Genomic DNA, 16,839 nt, shown 5'->3' with positions numbered 1-16,839 from the left:
AATTTGCACGATTGGAGTAACATTGCTCTTTCTCCAGCTTTATTAATATTTCTAATGTTTCTTTTGTCCTTTATATCAGTGGTAAATTGCAGTCAATATACTTTTTCTGTGTAGTTATACCAATTCTACCACCTTTATCAGACACATCTAATTGGATAAACATTTTTAGTCCTTTTTGGCAAAGACTATAGACTCAATGTATGCTACAGATCATTTTTCTTCATTTCTTTTCTTAATTTGAGGGTCATGCACCTTTTCTATTTGCATAACTTGAATATCCCAAAGTGCTCTTGTATGTTTATGTTCAGAGTTTTTTCTGCACTTGAATTCAAGGGTCTGAGATTTATCAGACATAAATTTCAGGTGGAAGGTAATGCTGTCAGTTGCTTAGTCTTGGTTGTGATCAGCGTGAGCTGTGACAGTACTCTTTCTTGGTTCCAGTAACCAAGAGTAACTACAGATCACAGATGCTAGCAGTCCTATCTTCCAGATGAGAGAGTGGTTTGGCAACAACAACCACATATCAAGAGCCTTAAAGCACCTGTGAACTGAAGGAATGCACAGTTAATGACTAGTCTGGGCTGAAAGATAATAGCTAACACCATGCCTTTCAGCTGGACCTGCTGTATGGCTCAGACTTACAAGGGAAGGCCTGGCTTGCTTCTGTCATCCTGCTCCTAGATGTTTTCCAGGGTAGGAAAAAACAGGATATTTAAATGGTTATATTATTCATCAGTTCTGGATCAAACACTGTCCTGACTAACAGTGAATGGACATCAGGCAGAGATTGTTAGGAAGGAATAAAGTAATATACAACCCAAATATTATGCCAAATATATTAGGACAGTTTAAGTCTGGCACTAAACTTGCCACTTTAAAGTACAATCTCATTATGAAATCTCTTTCCCATAAGCATTCTTTTTCAGACCATTTAAGGGAAATGTATCAGAGAGAAAATTCCTAAAGTCAAGTTCCATTTTTAGCTTGTTTTTATTTAGCTCTTAGTGAGTAGAAGCTTGTGGCTCAGAAGCTGAATTATCTTCATGGCTTAGTCTAGGGAAATTGATACAGGTATTCTTGTGTTTTCTTTAGGGTGTTCATAACAATGTATGTTTTAAATTCTATTTCCGGAAGTAAACCTCCAGCTTTCCAAGTTAATTTCAAATAGTAATTTCAGTCTTCCATGTCTTGCATGCAACAATTATACCTTTTTGCTTTCATTCATGGGAGCTGAACATTCAGCTAAGATTTTTTAAAATAAATATGATAACTGTATTGTTATCTACTGTACATTATAACATTCAGCTAACACATATATTATTGCTCTAACCAGAAATCATTAATCACTACTTCCTATAGATGTTGTTTACCCTATGTATTTATTTTATGTAGAAAATAATCTGTATTTTTCTACTGTTCTCTTTCCTGTATTCTCATGTTCATGGATACTGTTCAGTCAAACATTACCTTTAAACCAAGCCACTGTGAGTCCAAAGCATCAGGTACTTATAGATCTTTTTAAAAGGGTTTATGGACAACAGAGAAATTATGCATTTTTATAGTGGTATTCTTTTTGAAGATAGAGAGCAAGGTATCATAGTCCCACAAATACTGACATCTGTAAAACTGGGCTACAAGTTTGTTAAGACACAATATCGTAAAATGATAATAAGAGAACTTACATGATAAACTACCAAACAACTTCCTAATGGAGTAGTTCAGAAAAAATTCACAGTCTTTCTCTTGAACAAACACAGATATTTTGTGTATAGTATGGTTATGATGCAGAGGTGATTGTGGCTTAAAAAAACTATGAAGTTCTGCATAGGCTTCTAGATTAGACATATCTCAACAATGCTTATTGGACTGAGGAGAGATGTTTTAAAAGCACACACATGAAATTTGCATTCCTTAAATTTCTTTACAGTTTTATAATATTTGATTTCAGATAACCGTGTTTTTATTGAAATATAGCCTCTGCATTATTTTTAAGGCTTTATGATGTATGCACAACAGTATACCTGGAAATGTTTTTATTCTCTTCAAACACTAGAAAGCAACTAGTAAAAACTTGATATATACACCAAAACTTTCTGATAGCATCCAAATGCTTCTCAGGTATTTCTTTGTTACTTGCAGATTTTTCATCTTCAATAGTTTTTTAAAGCATTTGTGTTTCTTCAGTTTTCCTATAGTTAGCAGCATTAATATGTGTTGCCTTGTTGTGGTGTTGCAAGCTGTTTGAATCAACTTTTGATTTCCGCTAATTTTAAAAGCTCTTTTTTTTTTTTTCCAGCATCAATGGCAACATTTTATTTGCATACAGTAGTAAAATGCTTTAACATACTTTACACATTGTTATGCATAAGGTCACTTTTTTGTTACATAGTTTGGTACATTAACTCACTTCTCACAGACATCAGTGAACTCCTAGTGATAAATCACAATAATACATTTAAAATAAAAATAAAATAGAAGTGAATCCTTACAGCTTAGTTCTGTTTCTTTCTAGAACTCCCACAGTTTGTTTATTAGCAAGCCAGAAGGATAGAAACCTTAGTTTTTAAGGAAAAGGGAGACTATTATAAATTGCATAACAGAACGAGTTGGATTTCTCAGAAAAATACTAAATTCTAAGCTTAGAGTAAAATCCAAATAGCGGCAGCATGGCAACAGTACAAGCAAACAACAAAACCCGCAGAAAATTTAACTGAAAAAGCTGCTATCTGTTATTTGTCTGTCATCTTACTTAGTCAATCCATTTTGGCTTCCTATAGTTTTGATAGTTTTCAGCTTGTTTCTTTTCCCTACCAATTTCATATGTGCATTTCAAACCAAGCAGGCATTTTATTATACTTCCCCTTTCTGCTTTATTTTATTAATGAATATGTATTGTTTGCTGCACATTAATTTTAGTCAGGAAGTTATTAATCTGTTCTGCAGTGAGAGAGGAAGTTTCTGTTAATGAAGTTATGTCACAGACTATGGAAGTCAATGAAGTTGTATTCTAAATTAAGTGCAAAGTGAGACCAGCGTATCATTCAGTGTAATTTCTGAATTACCTGATTCCATATTCTGGTTTCAGTGGTTTAGGGTTTTTTTATTTTCATAGCTTTGCACAAATTGAGAAAATGTCTGTTGTTAACTGAAGACTTTGAAACTTTTACTGTGTTTATGCTAACCTATATGAAATTCAAATGGTGTCCTTTCTGGGTCAAGTATCATTAGAAAGCTGTAATATTAATGTAAGGTCAGTTATTATTTTCTGCTCCCAGTCTCCTAGCACCTAGTAATTTAAAAGAAAAGAGAAGGGTGAAAGGTGAAATAAGGTATAGGTTAGTAGTGAGTAAAATAGGGAAATAGAGTAAAAGTCTGAATAATTTTAGAAAATGTAACTCTTACCAGTTAGGAAATTGTAACTATTTTTTCCATGCACCAAAAATGGCTTGAATTTAACTAAAGAATTCTGGAGAGCTGTTTGATGTCTAAACTGCCAAAGCTCTAGCTGTACATAAAAGACAGCAGATCTAAAATTGCTAACCACTGTCTGCTTATGTTTCATCTGAGGCTCCTGAAAAAGAATTTTTTCTTTTTTTCATTCTTTGGTTTCATTTTGCTAGTGAATTTCTCATGCTCTTGAAAGTGGTTAACTCCTGTGACGAGTTACCTGTAGCACTGCCAGTATTTTATTTCAAGCGCAGTGGAGTAAGTAGGTGGATATCCTGATTCCTAGCACCAAAGGATTAAGTTGGCTTTTATACTTTAGTTAAAAGGTTTTTTGCATAACTGAAAAACTGTTAGAGGAGTGTTATTTTTATGTGTTCAAAACATTTTGAATCCTATTTCAGGAGCTGAAGGGTCAGTAAAATAATACATTTTGCAGAAAGTAATGGAACTGTCTTAAAAGTATAGGTTTAGATTTACAGATATTTCCAGAAGTTGATCTTCTGCCTGGTATTTGTAATTATGATGTGTAATGAGAGGGAAGTTAAGAATTCTTCCCAGATGAACTGCCTGGATTGCAGGCAGATTTATCAAGTAATAACAAGGTCATCCAGAAGATGTCAGTGCTACCATGATACCAGAGATGAAATTTTATTCTTCATTGAAGTTGATTAGAGTTTCACTATGGTCTTCAACAGGCAAAGGATTTTACACTGGATCATTACAGAAAGTGAAACTTGATATAAATGTCCTAGAGATAGGGTAGGTATAGGTGCCATCTTTTTTCCCAAGCATTGAAATTCCTAAAGTTATAAAACTATTTGTTAGTCAGGCCAGGAGTCTTTCTGTTGAAAAGTGTACTTTCTGTCTGTCTTCTGTTGTTGTGTATTTAAATTCATGTCAGGAATACCTAGAATATTGAATGGATATTTTTCATGGGAACTTCCTTCTAAAGTAAAATCTCATTAATTACAGGAGACAGTGCTGGTTTATGTTTACTGGAAACAAAATGAAATGTTCTCACCTGATTAAACTGCTTCTCAAACTAATGCATCAAGAGTGGAATTTCTTGTCACATTTCTGAAGTTAGCATGGAGTTTTACAGTCTGCAAAATTCCAATTTGAGTGATCATTAAAACACACTTTATTTAGCTTTGGGGTTTCTCTTATTTTCTTTTCCAGTGGCTACAATTCTTTTTCAAAAGTGCAAAGTATCCAAGATGTTACCATTAAGACCTGGGACAGAGTAAATGCTCAGTTGTGTTGGAAGTGACAGGCATATCTTCAGCCTGTCAGACTGATTGTCGAGACAACACTTGACCATCCAAACCAGCATTCCCATTTGTATCATTGTGATTTTTGACCTTTATAAAAGTTTATGAGAATTCACTAGTGAACAGTTTAGGTTTGCAAGTAGCTTTCTCAGGCTTTCTATGCTTATGAGAGAAGTTTGTTGGATTTGAAAAGTCTTTCACTATCCTCAGACAGTAGTGTTGTTTTTTCTTAAGGTAATGAAACACTATTTTTGAATTACACAATTATTGGGAAGTCAAGCTATTTGGAAAGGGAAATATTTGATTCCTGTTGGTGTAAATTAGCTGGTCTTACTGTATGCTCTTCCTAAGCTAAATTCCACAAGAAATTGGTAGTGGTGCTGTAATATCACCTGTATGAATTCTGTAATGCATTGCTAATGCTCTAGTTTCCCTTAGTGATTGTTTCTTCTGTTATTTACAAAATAAATAAAACTGCATAAATTCTTTTGTTACTTTTCCTCAAAATGTTATTTTGAGATGGAAAATCAGAGTGAACATAGATTGTATGATCTTGTTTATGAAGAATTGAACAGAAAGGATAATTTTGTACTTGATATTTTTGTAGGTATAAGCCTATGCAGAAAGTGGATGGAGTTGCAGATGGCTTCACAGGAAGCAGTCAACAGACAGGCACATCTGTTGAACAAACTGTAATTGCCCAAAGTCAACATCATCAACAGTTTTTAGGTATGAAAGCAGGTTTTATACTGCTGTATAAATAAGATGAACTTCATTATCACTGTGAGTATCAAGTCACACAAGTACAGTAGTGGTTCTAAAGTTATCATGCCCTCTTTAAAATTCTTACTCACAACAGAACAGAAAGGCGCTTAAATTACATGTTCTGTGTTGTGAGCTTATGTAATATTTACTTTGCATCATGTAAGTATAAAAGGAAAAAATATGCAAATTCTGTATTTGTGTGATATATTTAGTATTAGATAAATCACAATGCAGTTTCCATGCAAAGTTGTATTAGACATGCATATTGAAATTCCTGCGATGAAAGTTGTTCCCTGCATGTGCATTACAATGCATTTTATTTCATAAAAGGGGGTACGGTGTCTAGCATTACTATTGCAGGTTAGCCATCCAGTGGGCTGTTTTGAAAGTGTGCTGTAGTGTTGTAAGTGGAGAGCCAAATAGTTTCAACTAGAATGCCAAAGTTTCAAAATGTCCAAGTTGTGGATTCATTGATCCAGCTAGGCATGTATTCTCAGTAACAGAAACAAATGGTAATTTAGTTATTTGTTTATGTAGAAAGGCTCTTTGGCTGTGTTATTGCAGAAGGTGTAGGCTTATTTGGTTGAGATTTTTAAGCACCAAATCCTTTGGCCTAATTTTGCTTTTATTGAAATAATTGGGAACATAAGAGTAGCATTAAAATGTTTTGAATCTTCCTTTCCAGGTACCTTTCAGTCCAGCATTTTTCTTGTATATCAACTTGTCTCCTGGAAATATTTGTGACAAATAGTAAAAGCACACATTGGCTCTACTTGAAAGTCTAGTAAATTTCAAATTAAAATGTATATTGAGTGTACTAAGACCCATCATACCTGGCTACATAGAAACTCTTCAGTTGAACAAGAAAAAAACTATTCAAGGATTAATCTTTCATACACTGACATAGATATTTTCCTTCATCCTGTAATATTCTGAAAATGTGTGTGTTAGCTTTTCTATATAGGTGTAGTATGCACATGACATCTTTTTAATGTTTTCAAGAATACTTTTATTTCTCTTTTTGATTAAAAAATGCTGGCTGAATTTGTTTACAATTTTAACATACAACAGGTATGAAAGACTTTTCTCTTTGAACATTATGACCTTTTGGAATTTATTTCTTTGTATCATTCTTAAATTTTTTCTTAATCATCATGTAACTGACACTGTTCACAATAGCCCTCTTTCACTATGTTGTCATGGAAACAGATGCATCTCGAGTACTTCCAGAGTTTGGAGAAGTTGAAATATCTTCTCTACCAGATGGTACTACCTTTGAGGACATCAAATCACTGCAGAGTCTTTATCGAGAGCACTGTGAGGTATGCCCTACAAACCATTTATTTTTTAAAGTTCACGACTTCTAGTGAAGGTCAGTACAAGACAGTAATGCCAAATATATTGTAGCCATGTTAGTGGTGTGTGACTTTTCCCCAGGGTATTTTGCTTATTTCATTGGAAAGGACATTAGTAAAAAGGTTTTTCTGGAGGGTCCCCTTTACAGGGGAAAAACGTAATACATAATAGACACTGAGAATGAAATGTAGTTATGTGTATGTTTTCAGAATGTTAGAGAAACTAGAGTTCAGATTGTACGTGCAGATCTTTGGTTTAGTCAATACGAAATGTAAATCAGGTTAAATTATAATTTTTTTTTTTTTACATTAAAAACAGTGACTTTTTTCTCATTTTAAAGAAACATTGAGACCTTTAAGCCACATTTGATATTGAACAATGTCTTTTAAAATTATTTTTGAAGGTGCTTTCAAACCTATACTGAATTATAAAAATGAATAAAATGGGAGGTTTCCTTTGTGTTTGCAGTAGCATTAAATATTTTCTTTGGGTGAATACCTCTGATATGTTTACATAGGCCGTGCTCATTTCTGGAGGCTTCCGTGTACGTGCACTTGGCCTTACTCAAGTCTCTGTGCACACGAGTTTATAGTGCTGGATAATTTAGGGATATCAAAGGTATTAAAACAGATATTATTTATAACTTGAGAAATGTACAGGTTGCCTTTGCTCCACTATGTGATGAAGGGAAAAAAAGCTATAGATCTAGTTGGAGCTGGGAGTGGGGGGAAGCTGGGTAGAAGACAATCTGTACTTGTGTTTTATTTTCTCAGGCAATACTGGATGTGGTTGTGAATCTTCAATTCAGCCTGATAGAAAAATTGTGGCAAACTTTCTGGCGCTATTCTCCCTCTGCTCCACCTGATGGCACTACTGTTACTGAACCCAGGTTAGTAAGTGTTTCTCTTCATTTACTGCTTCTCATGATGATGTAATACAAGTGTCAAATAAAAAAAAAATTCTTACTGCTTTTACCTGCAGAGTAATAATTTTTTTTCATATGCTAATTTTTCAAATTAAATTTATGTTATCTGGCATTTTTTTATAGGCTGGGTGTATGCTAAAGTGCAGTCTTGAAACGATTGTGTTGTCCATTTTTTTCTTTGCTTGGACAACTACAGTAAAGGTGTCTTTTACCAGTGTTCTATCCAGTTCTTGTAAGCCAAAAGGATCATTCATACCTCTGCATAATTTATGAGCTGTAGCAGAGCTATGGAGGCATTTTTAAAATCCATTTCCATGTGACACAATGTGTAAAGAAACTCTATTGGGTGTAGTTGAGACATCTATGACATCTTTATAAAATAATACATTTTAACACCCATTGCAGGTTTTTACCTGCTGTAAATGCATTATCATTTATTCGTTTGCTACATTTTTTCACACCAGCAATCTGAGCGAAATAGAAAGTCGACTTCCAAAAGCAAAGCTGATTACTTTGTGCAAGAATGAGTCTATTTTGAAATGGATGTGTAACTGTGACCATGTGATGTACCAGGCTTTGGTGGAGATTCTCATTCCTGACGTCCTTAGACCTATTCCTAGTAAGTTGAACACCTGAAACATTTTGTAAGAGTTTTTGTGCATGCATGTATACGGTGGTGGTGGTCTTGTGCCTCACAGGGCAGCTTATGAATAAGTTTGAAAGTTAGGAAAGTATTGTGTATCATTTATCGTTTATTTTGTTGTGTAGGAAGTTGTGCTGAGAGTTGCTGTATGCTTTGTATTTTAAAAGTAACTGAGAATTTTAGTGCAGTTGGAAGATCTAGTTTTCAAGATATAGTTTCATATTAAAGGTACTTCTTTTTCCGTGTATTATATTTTCAGATAAAAATGTTTTCCTTTGACCCTGGATCTAGACTATCTGATAGACTTAGACATAAGTCCTGTGGCCCTGAGCCAATGTGCACTAATGTCAGTCAGTCTTTCCACTGAATTCAGTAGCTTTTAGTTTAAACATTACATGTTAATCTTTGATTAGTCTGAAAAAAACATACATGATCTTTGTGATTCCATTTTTGGACAGTTCGTCTTTTGTTCCTTATCATTGGCTGCTGAAATCAATTTAATGACTGTTAAGGCAATGAAAAATTAACTCAGAAATTTTTAGTCAAATTTATTATTCCAATCTGCTGTTCTTTCTGTCATGCATCCTGCATGAAAGAGTCAGTAACTGTCCGGCCAGTCAACCCTTACCAGGAGTACAGCTTTCTTTTCAAAGCTAATTTTACTAGCTTCCATCGTTGCTCCAACAGTGTATTTTTATGGCTATTTTTGGTACAAAATGAATTTATGTGAAGAAAGTGGAACTCCTTTATAAAACATTTATTGTCTTGCATATGCTGTGCTAAATATTACAAAGAAATCATGTTAGCAACCCACTATAAACCTCGTAACTCCTATATATTATATCTTTCCCATGAAAAACCAGTCGTCACTTTATAAAGTTGGATTAATATTTTTTAAAAAATTAGGGTCTTAAGTAGCTTTGCAGCTAACAAAGCTATTTTGTCATGCTGTGAACACCTCTTCTGCTATAGTCACTCCAGCAGTAATAGGAAGTCCATAAGAATATTTGCAGGTACTGCCTTGCAGAAAAGTTTTATTGACTTTTTGAGTATCAGTGAAATAGAATTAGGTTTTGCTAAATTATGTATGATACAAAAAAAATTTTGGAACCAGAAATGTATAAAATCTGAAGGTCAGCCATTTACAAAGGCAGTTTTACCTTTTTTTTAGGGAAAGAGTAAGTTCTTGATAGAGGTTGACATAATTTATCTTTTCATCTATGTAGCAGAATAAAGGAAAAATGTTTTCTCAAATACCTGCAATTATTGACAACCATTACTTGTATAAATTATTTTGCATTGCTTTATATTTGATGTTTTACTTTTCTATCTAATGACAATGCAAGTAGGTAGGATATTAATTTTAGAGTAATATAGTCTATCACAACAAATAGGCAATGATTAAAAAAACCCACAAATTTAATTACAGCATTTAATACATTGAATTAAAATTCTCCCTTCCAAAAGCACATTATTTTCTGAATAAAAAGGTGGTGCAGACATGGTTTTCCATCAAACCTGCTTTTTGCCTTGCTTTTCACTTGCTTTTCCTGCACAGCCTGGCAGTCTCTAAAGAAATTTTTATATGTAGCTCCTTAGCTTGTGGTGTCTTCCTGCCTTGTTTCATAAGATGCATTGGGCATGACCAGTACAGGGTTTCAAGAAAGTGGGACACAATCATTTAATATCAATAACTACAGGCATCAGGTCCTTTTCATGCTGTTTCTTTCTTTCTAGAATTACCAGTCATATTTGAATAATTGATACCTACTGTGTTTGACATTCCTGGTTTGGGGATGATTATCAGACTTCTTGATGCAAACACATGATCTCATCCCAGGACAAATTCATCCCAAGAGACTTCTGCCTCTCTTTTGTGAACAGTCCAGTGGTTTTCTGCTCAGAAGTCCACCCACTGAGCTACCTTTGGAAGACAGCTAATGTATTTTCTTATTTTTATCTTTAGGACCAGCTAACTAAATGGCTTTTTCTAATCAGCTTTCCTGTAATGATGGTCCATACAAGTTCCCTCTGCACTGTTAAACATTTAAAATATTATTAGTTTTTTAACTCCTGCTTTTGAATTAAAATATCTCCAGCCATTACAAGAGACCAAGAGGAAGGCTTAAGGTTGTGCTTAATGGTTGACAATGACAATAATGGATCTGGGTGAAGTAGACATTCATCAGCTTCTGTGGGAAAATAGCAGTTTATAGGAAAGTTTGGACTCTGTAGAGGAAAGGAGACTGTAAATGCTTCATCAAAGGCACGTTTATGATTTTTTTTTCCTGAATAAATGGGAAGATATTGACAGCAGCTTCTCAAAATAGGAAAATTTGGAAAATTTTTAATTTGGGAAGTGCTTGAAGTAAGCATATGATTTTTTAAGGTTTATCTTTTTTCATGTCTAGATTTTCAGTGGTTTGGGGTTTTTTTTGAAAAGTCTATTTTTAACTTCTGTGTTAAATTTGTCAGCTGAAATGTTTAGCACCCACAGAATGAATGAAGAATTGCTGTGTATAAAACAGCAAAATTCCTTTTCCTAAGAAAAGTGAAATGCTCTCCATTTGAAACAGGAATAAAGACCATAATTATCTAGTGTCTTTGGCAATAGATCAGAGCTATTATGTTTTAGAATGGACTTTTTGCACCTACACAAGTGACAGAATGGACAGTAACAAACTTGCCTGTGAGTTAGTTTGTATCACACGTGGAGAATTTATGCTAAACGTATTTCCACACCATGTTACACAATTCCAGGCAGACAAAAATTTAAAGTACTGGAAAGACTGTAAAGCCTTGTTTTTATGAGATTTGCATGTCAGAGGGTTTTCAGCTGAGAACTCAAGCTTTTTAGATGCTTATCCAAATCAAACTTTCTATCAGTAACTGCCATTGCAACATCATTTAGTGTGGGTCTGGTAACATTTAGCTATCTCAGGCCATTTATTTTGCACCGTACCCATCATGTGATTCTTTGAATGGGTTTTCTTGTTTTTCTGTGGTAGCCAGATGAACTTAAAAGGAGACTTTGAGGATGTAGGTACTTAAGGTTTTGGTAATAGCTAGATGTGTACTTAAGGATGGAGTATGAGAAAAATTCTGTATTTAATATGGTATCTCCAAAGCTCACTAGAAATTCATGGTTCTTCTATATAATACTGAGGCCCAATTATCTTAGCTATTTTATTTCTTCAGAACTTAGCATTCGTTTCATTTGCTACTCTTTCTTCCTAGTTAAAGGCCTTTCTTAAGGCCTGAGCTGCTTTTCCGTATTTATTTTTAAAGGAGATCAGCGTTACAATGATACAAATAATTTTGTAATATATAGTTGGGTGAAAGAGAGCAATAAGCGAATTAGAAGTGAGAAAGTAGTAGTATTTTCCTTAAATACCTAAGTATAATTCAAACGGTATTTACATTATTCCTTCCACTTTGCATTTTCTTGTTCTATAGGTAAGAAAATGTGAGTGAATACATAGTTAATTAGTAAGTGCACAGAAATAATTTACAAAGCAGCACAAGTGAGCTAGGTGATTTACAGGATTGAACAAAAAAGCTTGTTCTTCATGTGGAAACCCCAAGGGGGAAAAAAAACCTGTTACCATAGAGTGTTCAGCTACTACAGATACTTTCTAAGATCAAACTGTGTTCAGCTAAGCATCCCAATGTGTGGTCAGTTATATAAATTACTGATATGGATTCTATTGCTTATCACTGCAAATTTGGAGACATGAAAAAGATGTCATGAAGAATACATTTTTTTCTTTTAGTAAATTCACTTTGCTAGTAGAAAGCTTTATTAAAAAAGGGATCATCAATTCTCAAAGAATTGGTGGGAGAGAAAGAAAGGGATCAGCATTTCTCAAAGACAAATTCTATCAGCATTAATTTCTTACTTTACCAGAGTATTCAGCCTTATAAACACAAATCCAGTCAATCTTTACTTGGACTGTTTCTTCTCACCTGTGGCTAAAATAGTTTGAAAATAAATATTATTTCCTCTTTCTAGTTTTTTCATCTTCACTTTCATAGTTGCATTCATTCTCTAGAAGTCTTTAGAAACCTGTAGTTTTTTCCTTTTGTCTCCTCCTTTTTGCAACTGTTTGAGTGGATGCTATTATGTCAATCAGCAAGTGGTAGGTATGGGAAAGCAAGGTTTCTACTACTCAGGAGATAGGATTTTGGTTTTTCCAGGTGCAGTCCCTTGGGAAAATACTTTCTGTCCTCTTCCTTTGAAAAATTAAAAGTTTTATTTTGTGTAGTGCAGATTGCTGCAAGGGCTTCTTCAATATCTCTCTAAATCTCTGTCAGCCACTCAGCAGTTCTGTGGGTGCTATAGTAAAGGAACAAAAATGCACACTGATTCCACAGCCATTTGAATAATCTCACTTTCTGTCAGTGAAACACACTCCTATATCTTGCTTATTGATGATATCCTTAAGCACTGCGTGTTGGATTTTGTTCTTTAAAACTGAAGTAAGCAGCACCATGGCATGACTTAAGGTTACTTTGGGCTTATTTGAAGGAACTTCAGTATTCCAATAACTGGAATTTTTTCCAGAGTTTTGCTCTTCAGAAGAGGTGCTTAGATGAAATGGAAAGCTGAAAGTTTGTGATGGAAATTTCCATCACACCAACTGCTGCAATTACTGATGTTCTATAGGAGTGCCCAAAACAATACTGCTGGTCACAAACTTCTTGAAAGATTGTTAGGTGAGGAAGTCAGAACTGTTTATTAAACCAAAACTAAAATCATTATTGCATAATCTATATCTGAATGAAGCATTTTGAACCTAGACTGGATTTGTCTTTTAGTAAGTAAAAGCAGCGGACCTGAACATTGAGTACATAAGTACTGAGGATGCACAACATTTCAAGACAGGTACATTGCTTGCTTTTCATTCTGTTTTTATTCTTTAATGCACAGGTGCCTTGACCCAAGCCATTCGCAATTTTGCAAAAAGCCTTGAAGGTTGGCTTTCAAATGCCATGAACAATATTCCACAGAGGATGATACAAACCAAGGTAGACAAAACTGTTGCAGTATTATTCTTGCAATGGGAAACCAAGTGGGCAGTAGCATCTAAAAGCAGTAGCATTTTAACTTTAATGCTAAATTTCATGTTTAGCATCAAGCATCAAATAATGGGAGAGGAAATAACTTAGTTTTGTCAAAGAATTGTAAAGAAGACATTGTTTGGTCTGCTACATGGACATAATTCACATATGAGGACTCATTAATAGAGAATATTAAAATGAAGGTAACAACTCAATCTGTAGAATTAATCTACAGATAAAGAGTACAATATTTAAAAATAAATTAATTTCTTCACAGGTTGCCGCTGTAAGTGCCTTTGCCCAGACTCTGCGAAGATACACATCTCTAAATCACCTGGCTCAAGCAGCTCGTGCTGTACTTCAAAATACTTCTCAAATCAACCAGATGCTCAATGATCTTAACCGTGTTGATTTTGCCAATGTTCAGGTAAAATGTAGCTTTAAATAACAGACTATTTTTTTTTTAAGTGTTATTTCCTCTATGAGTTTGAACTTTCTTGTTAGCTGTCAATATTAAATCAAGAAAGTGAAGTGAGAACATTTTGCTGATTCATATATGCAGTGATTCAGTCCAAACGTGACAGCTTACGCTTTAGGAAAGTAAGAGCTTAGAACCATTATCTGTTTCCATTTACTGTCTTGAAGTGCACGTATTCTTCCAACTTCTATGCAAGTGTAGAGCAAATACATTCTTAGAATGAGTACCATGGATGATGTCTTAGTAACAGCACAAATGATATCTTACAATTAGATCTCAGATAGTAGCATAGCTTCTGAATGTCTCTAAAACCTATTAAATGCACAACATTGTTTTTAGTAGAGACTGTTTCATTATTTCAAAGGCAATACCATTAGTATACTTTCTCCAAGTGCCTATGCTTAAATTTACAAGATCTCCTGAGCAATTGATTAGATCAGTACAGATTAGAACTAGTTTCCAGTTAGCTATAGAATGTAAGTTTATATTTTCACTAAGCTTAATTTCTCCACGTTTCTGCTCCTCTGAGGAAAAGTATTTTTTTTCCTTTTGCCCAGCAAAGTGAAACGTTCCAGATTACTGGTAGTTCTACGTTTGTCTCTTTTCCTTGTGAACAAGTGTTTTAACGTAGTTGTTAATAATCTTAACAAAAGTCAGTCAAGAGTACTTGACCAAAGATAGAGTATATTAAGTATTGTCATATGTTAACACGGATACAGAGTCTGTGAATGAGGTGTTAACTTGGCACATGATAGCTAGAGTTTAAGGACGTGGCTTGCAGTTAGTGAGGCTTTGTTTTTGACTCTTAGTCTCTGAATTGACCGGCTAGCCTTATTTAAACTTGATAACACTAACTAAATTGCTTATTATTGCGTGCAGAGTGTGTTTTTCCATTTGCATACAGTTTATATTGTACTTTAAGTAATGTGTAATCTGTAACTGCCTATAGTCAGCAAACAAAACAATCCTTGTTTACATACAAAACTTTCTTTTATATGATGATATAACAGAAATTGTCTTTAAGCTTAACTTCTTCAGAATAAAAGGAACATTGCACTTGATTTCTTGCTACTTCTTTGCCTGTAGTCCCAGAAAAAAATGACAAGTCTCAAATATTTCAGTAGAAAAATGATGAATGAGGAAAGTGGAAGCCTTTTTTGAAAATGGATGTGGAAAAGTACAACATACTTGTGTCATTTCCATTGTTTGTTCTCATGTCTTTATTTGATGTCTGCTCTTCTGTGTTATGCTTTTCCCACCCATTTGCTTTCAACAAAATTATGATAGACATAAAAATAAAAACTGCTTCTTAGTTTGTCTAATAAGTGGATTTTGTCCTTTTCATCCATTGAATTGCTTAATCTTTGAGAAAGAATTACATTCTGTGCTTTGGCTTATGTATTGTTAATTCAAGAGTTGCCATGTGCTGTAACAGGAGCAGGCTTCCTGGGTGTGCCAGTGTGATGACAACATGGTTCAGAGACTAGAAACAGATTTCAAGATGACTCTTCAACAGCAGAGCACTCTGGAGCAGTGGGCTGCCTGGCTTGATAATGTAATGATGCAAGCGTTGAAACCGTATGAAGGAAGACCCAGCTTTCCTAAAGCAGCACGGCAATTTCTGTTAAAATGGTCTTTCTACAGGTAGTATTTAATGGACGTCTAAAACATTCTAACTATTCTATTATTTGCTGAATTGTTCACTGTAGTAAAGTTGACAGATGTAATATCAAACAGTGGCTCGCTAAGTCGTGAAAACCATGTGGGTTTTTTTTCAGAAAATTATTGTTGTTAACCTTGAACTCAGGGCTACTTGCAAATCGGCAGGGTCTTAAATGATCCTTGTTTATTGTTTTAAAGGCCATGTGCAAATTAATGCAGGTGGAATTTCGTCCTGAGTTAGAAACATAATATGAAATTTTTGGGTTGAATAACTACACAATTATTAAGCCACTATTTTTAATATTATTTACTAAAACACTGTGGTATCTATGTTTATTAGATAAGGAAGACAAAACCTAGTTTTAATGTGTAAAAAGAATCTTAAGACAAGCATTCCATGTTAGCTGCTTATTGAAACAGTTATCAGAGTAAACCTTGGTCTTTGAAAATGACTGTAGCAACTAGTTGCTGAAGATATCAGAATTTGTCAATATACTATGTACACACAAGCCTATATTTTTGTAACTTTAAGTTTCAAGGTTTTAAAGTCGTGGCAATTAAAACCTTTGTACTGGGAAGGCGGACAAAACAGACACTATTTAAGCATTAGTTTGCTTAAAATCCAATAGTTTTCTTACCATTTTAGTTGTTTATGTTTTCAACAAAGTTTTCTTTCAAGTTAGGTTTTACACATGCTCAAGTATTGGTAGTTATGCATATATCAAAACAAAGAAAAGCTGAAAACAAAAAAATCTGGTTATTTCTTATGTAATGTGTTGTCCAACAATACCTTCAGAGAAAGGAGAGAACCAATTGATTGCCTTTCCTGGAGACCTCTTTCTGAAGACACCAGAAATCAGACTTTTGTTGATAACGTTACTTTTGAGAATATTGGGTTTGAGGTGAAATGTCTACATGGATAAGTGTTAAAATGACTATGACATATAATACATAAATATATATATTTTTCTATTTTTGAATAGCTCAATGGTGATTCGAGATTTAACCTTGCGCAGTGCTGCTAGCTTTGGCTCTTTTCATCTGATCCGCTTGCTTTACGATGAATACATGTTTTACTTAGTAGAACATCGTGTTGCTCAGGCAACAGGAGAGACACCTATTGCAGTTATGGGAGAGGTAAGATAATACGTAAGAGACTAGACTGATAGATTTAGTGATGAATTTGGGTATATGTCTTTGCAAATTTTTTAAACATTTCTGTGGAGCTGTA

At 34.2% G+C, this 16,839-nt stretch overlaps 1 protein-coding gene across 3 annotated transcripts in view; it reads left to right on the top strand.

The window, feature by feature from the left end:
* Positions 1 to 16,839, top strand: part of RFX3 (regulatory factor X3) — a 129,813-nt gene that overhangs the window by 106,356 nt on the left and 6,618 nt on the right. For 2 of the 3 annotated variants that reach the window (XM_072859334.1, XM_072859333.1), the window contains 8 exons: positions 5,326 to 5,447; positions 6,693 to 6,805; positions 7,613 to 7,728; positions 8,229 to 8,383; positions 13,338 to 13,435; positions 13,746 to 13,895; positions 15,382 to 15,590; positions 16,592 to 16,745. In XM_072859334.1, the coding sequence (XP_072715435.1) occupies positions 5,326 to 5,447; positions 6,693 to 6,805; positions 7,613 to 7,728; positions 8,229 to 8,383; positions 13,338 to 13,435; positions 13,746 to 13,895; positions 15,382 to 15,590; positions 16,592 to 16,745 (1,117 nt within the window). The remainder of the gene's footprint in view (positions 1 to 5,325; positions 5,448 to 6,692; positions 6,806 to 7,612; positions 7,729 to 8,228; positions 8,384 to 13,337; positions 13,436 to 13,745; positions 13,896 to 15,381; positions 15,591 to 16,591; positions 16,746 to 16,839) is intronic. The other variant, XM_072859335.1, reaches the window with a different exon arrangement.

The sequence above is a fragment of the Ciconia boyciana genome, chromosome 4 (assembly GCF_034638445.1).
Source record: "Ciconia boyciana chromosome 4, ASM3463844v1, whole genome shotgun sequence".
In the NCBI taxonomy this organism is placed as follows: domain Eukaryota; kingdom Metazoa; phylum Chordata; class Aves; order Ciconiiformes; family Ciconiidae; genus Ciconia; species Ciconia boyciana.
This window is presented reverse-complemented; position numbering and strand designations above follow the sequence as displayed.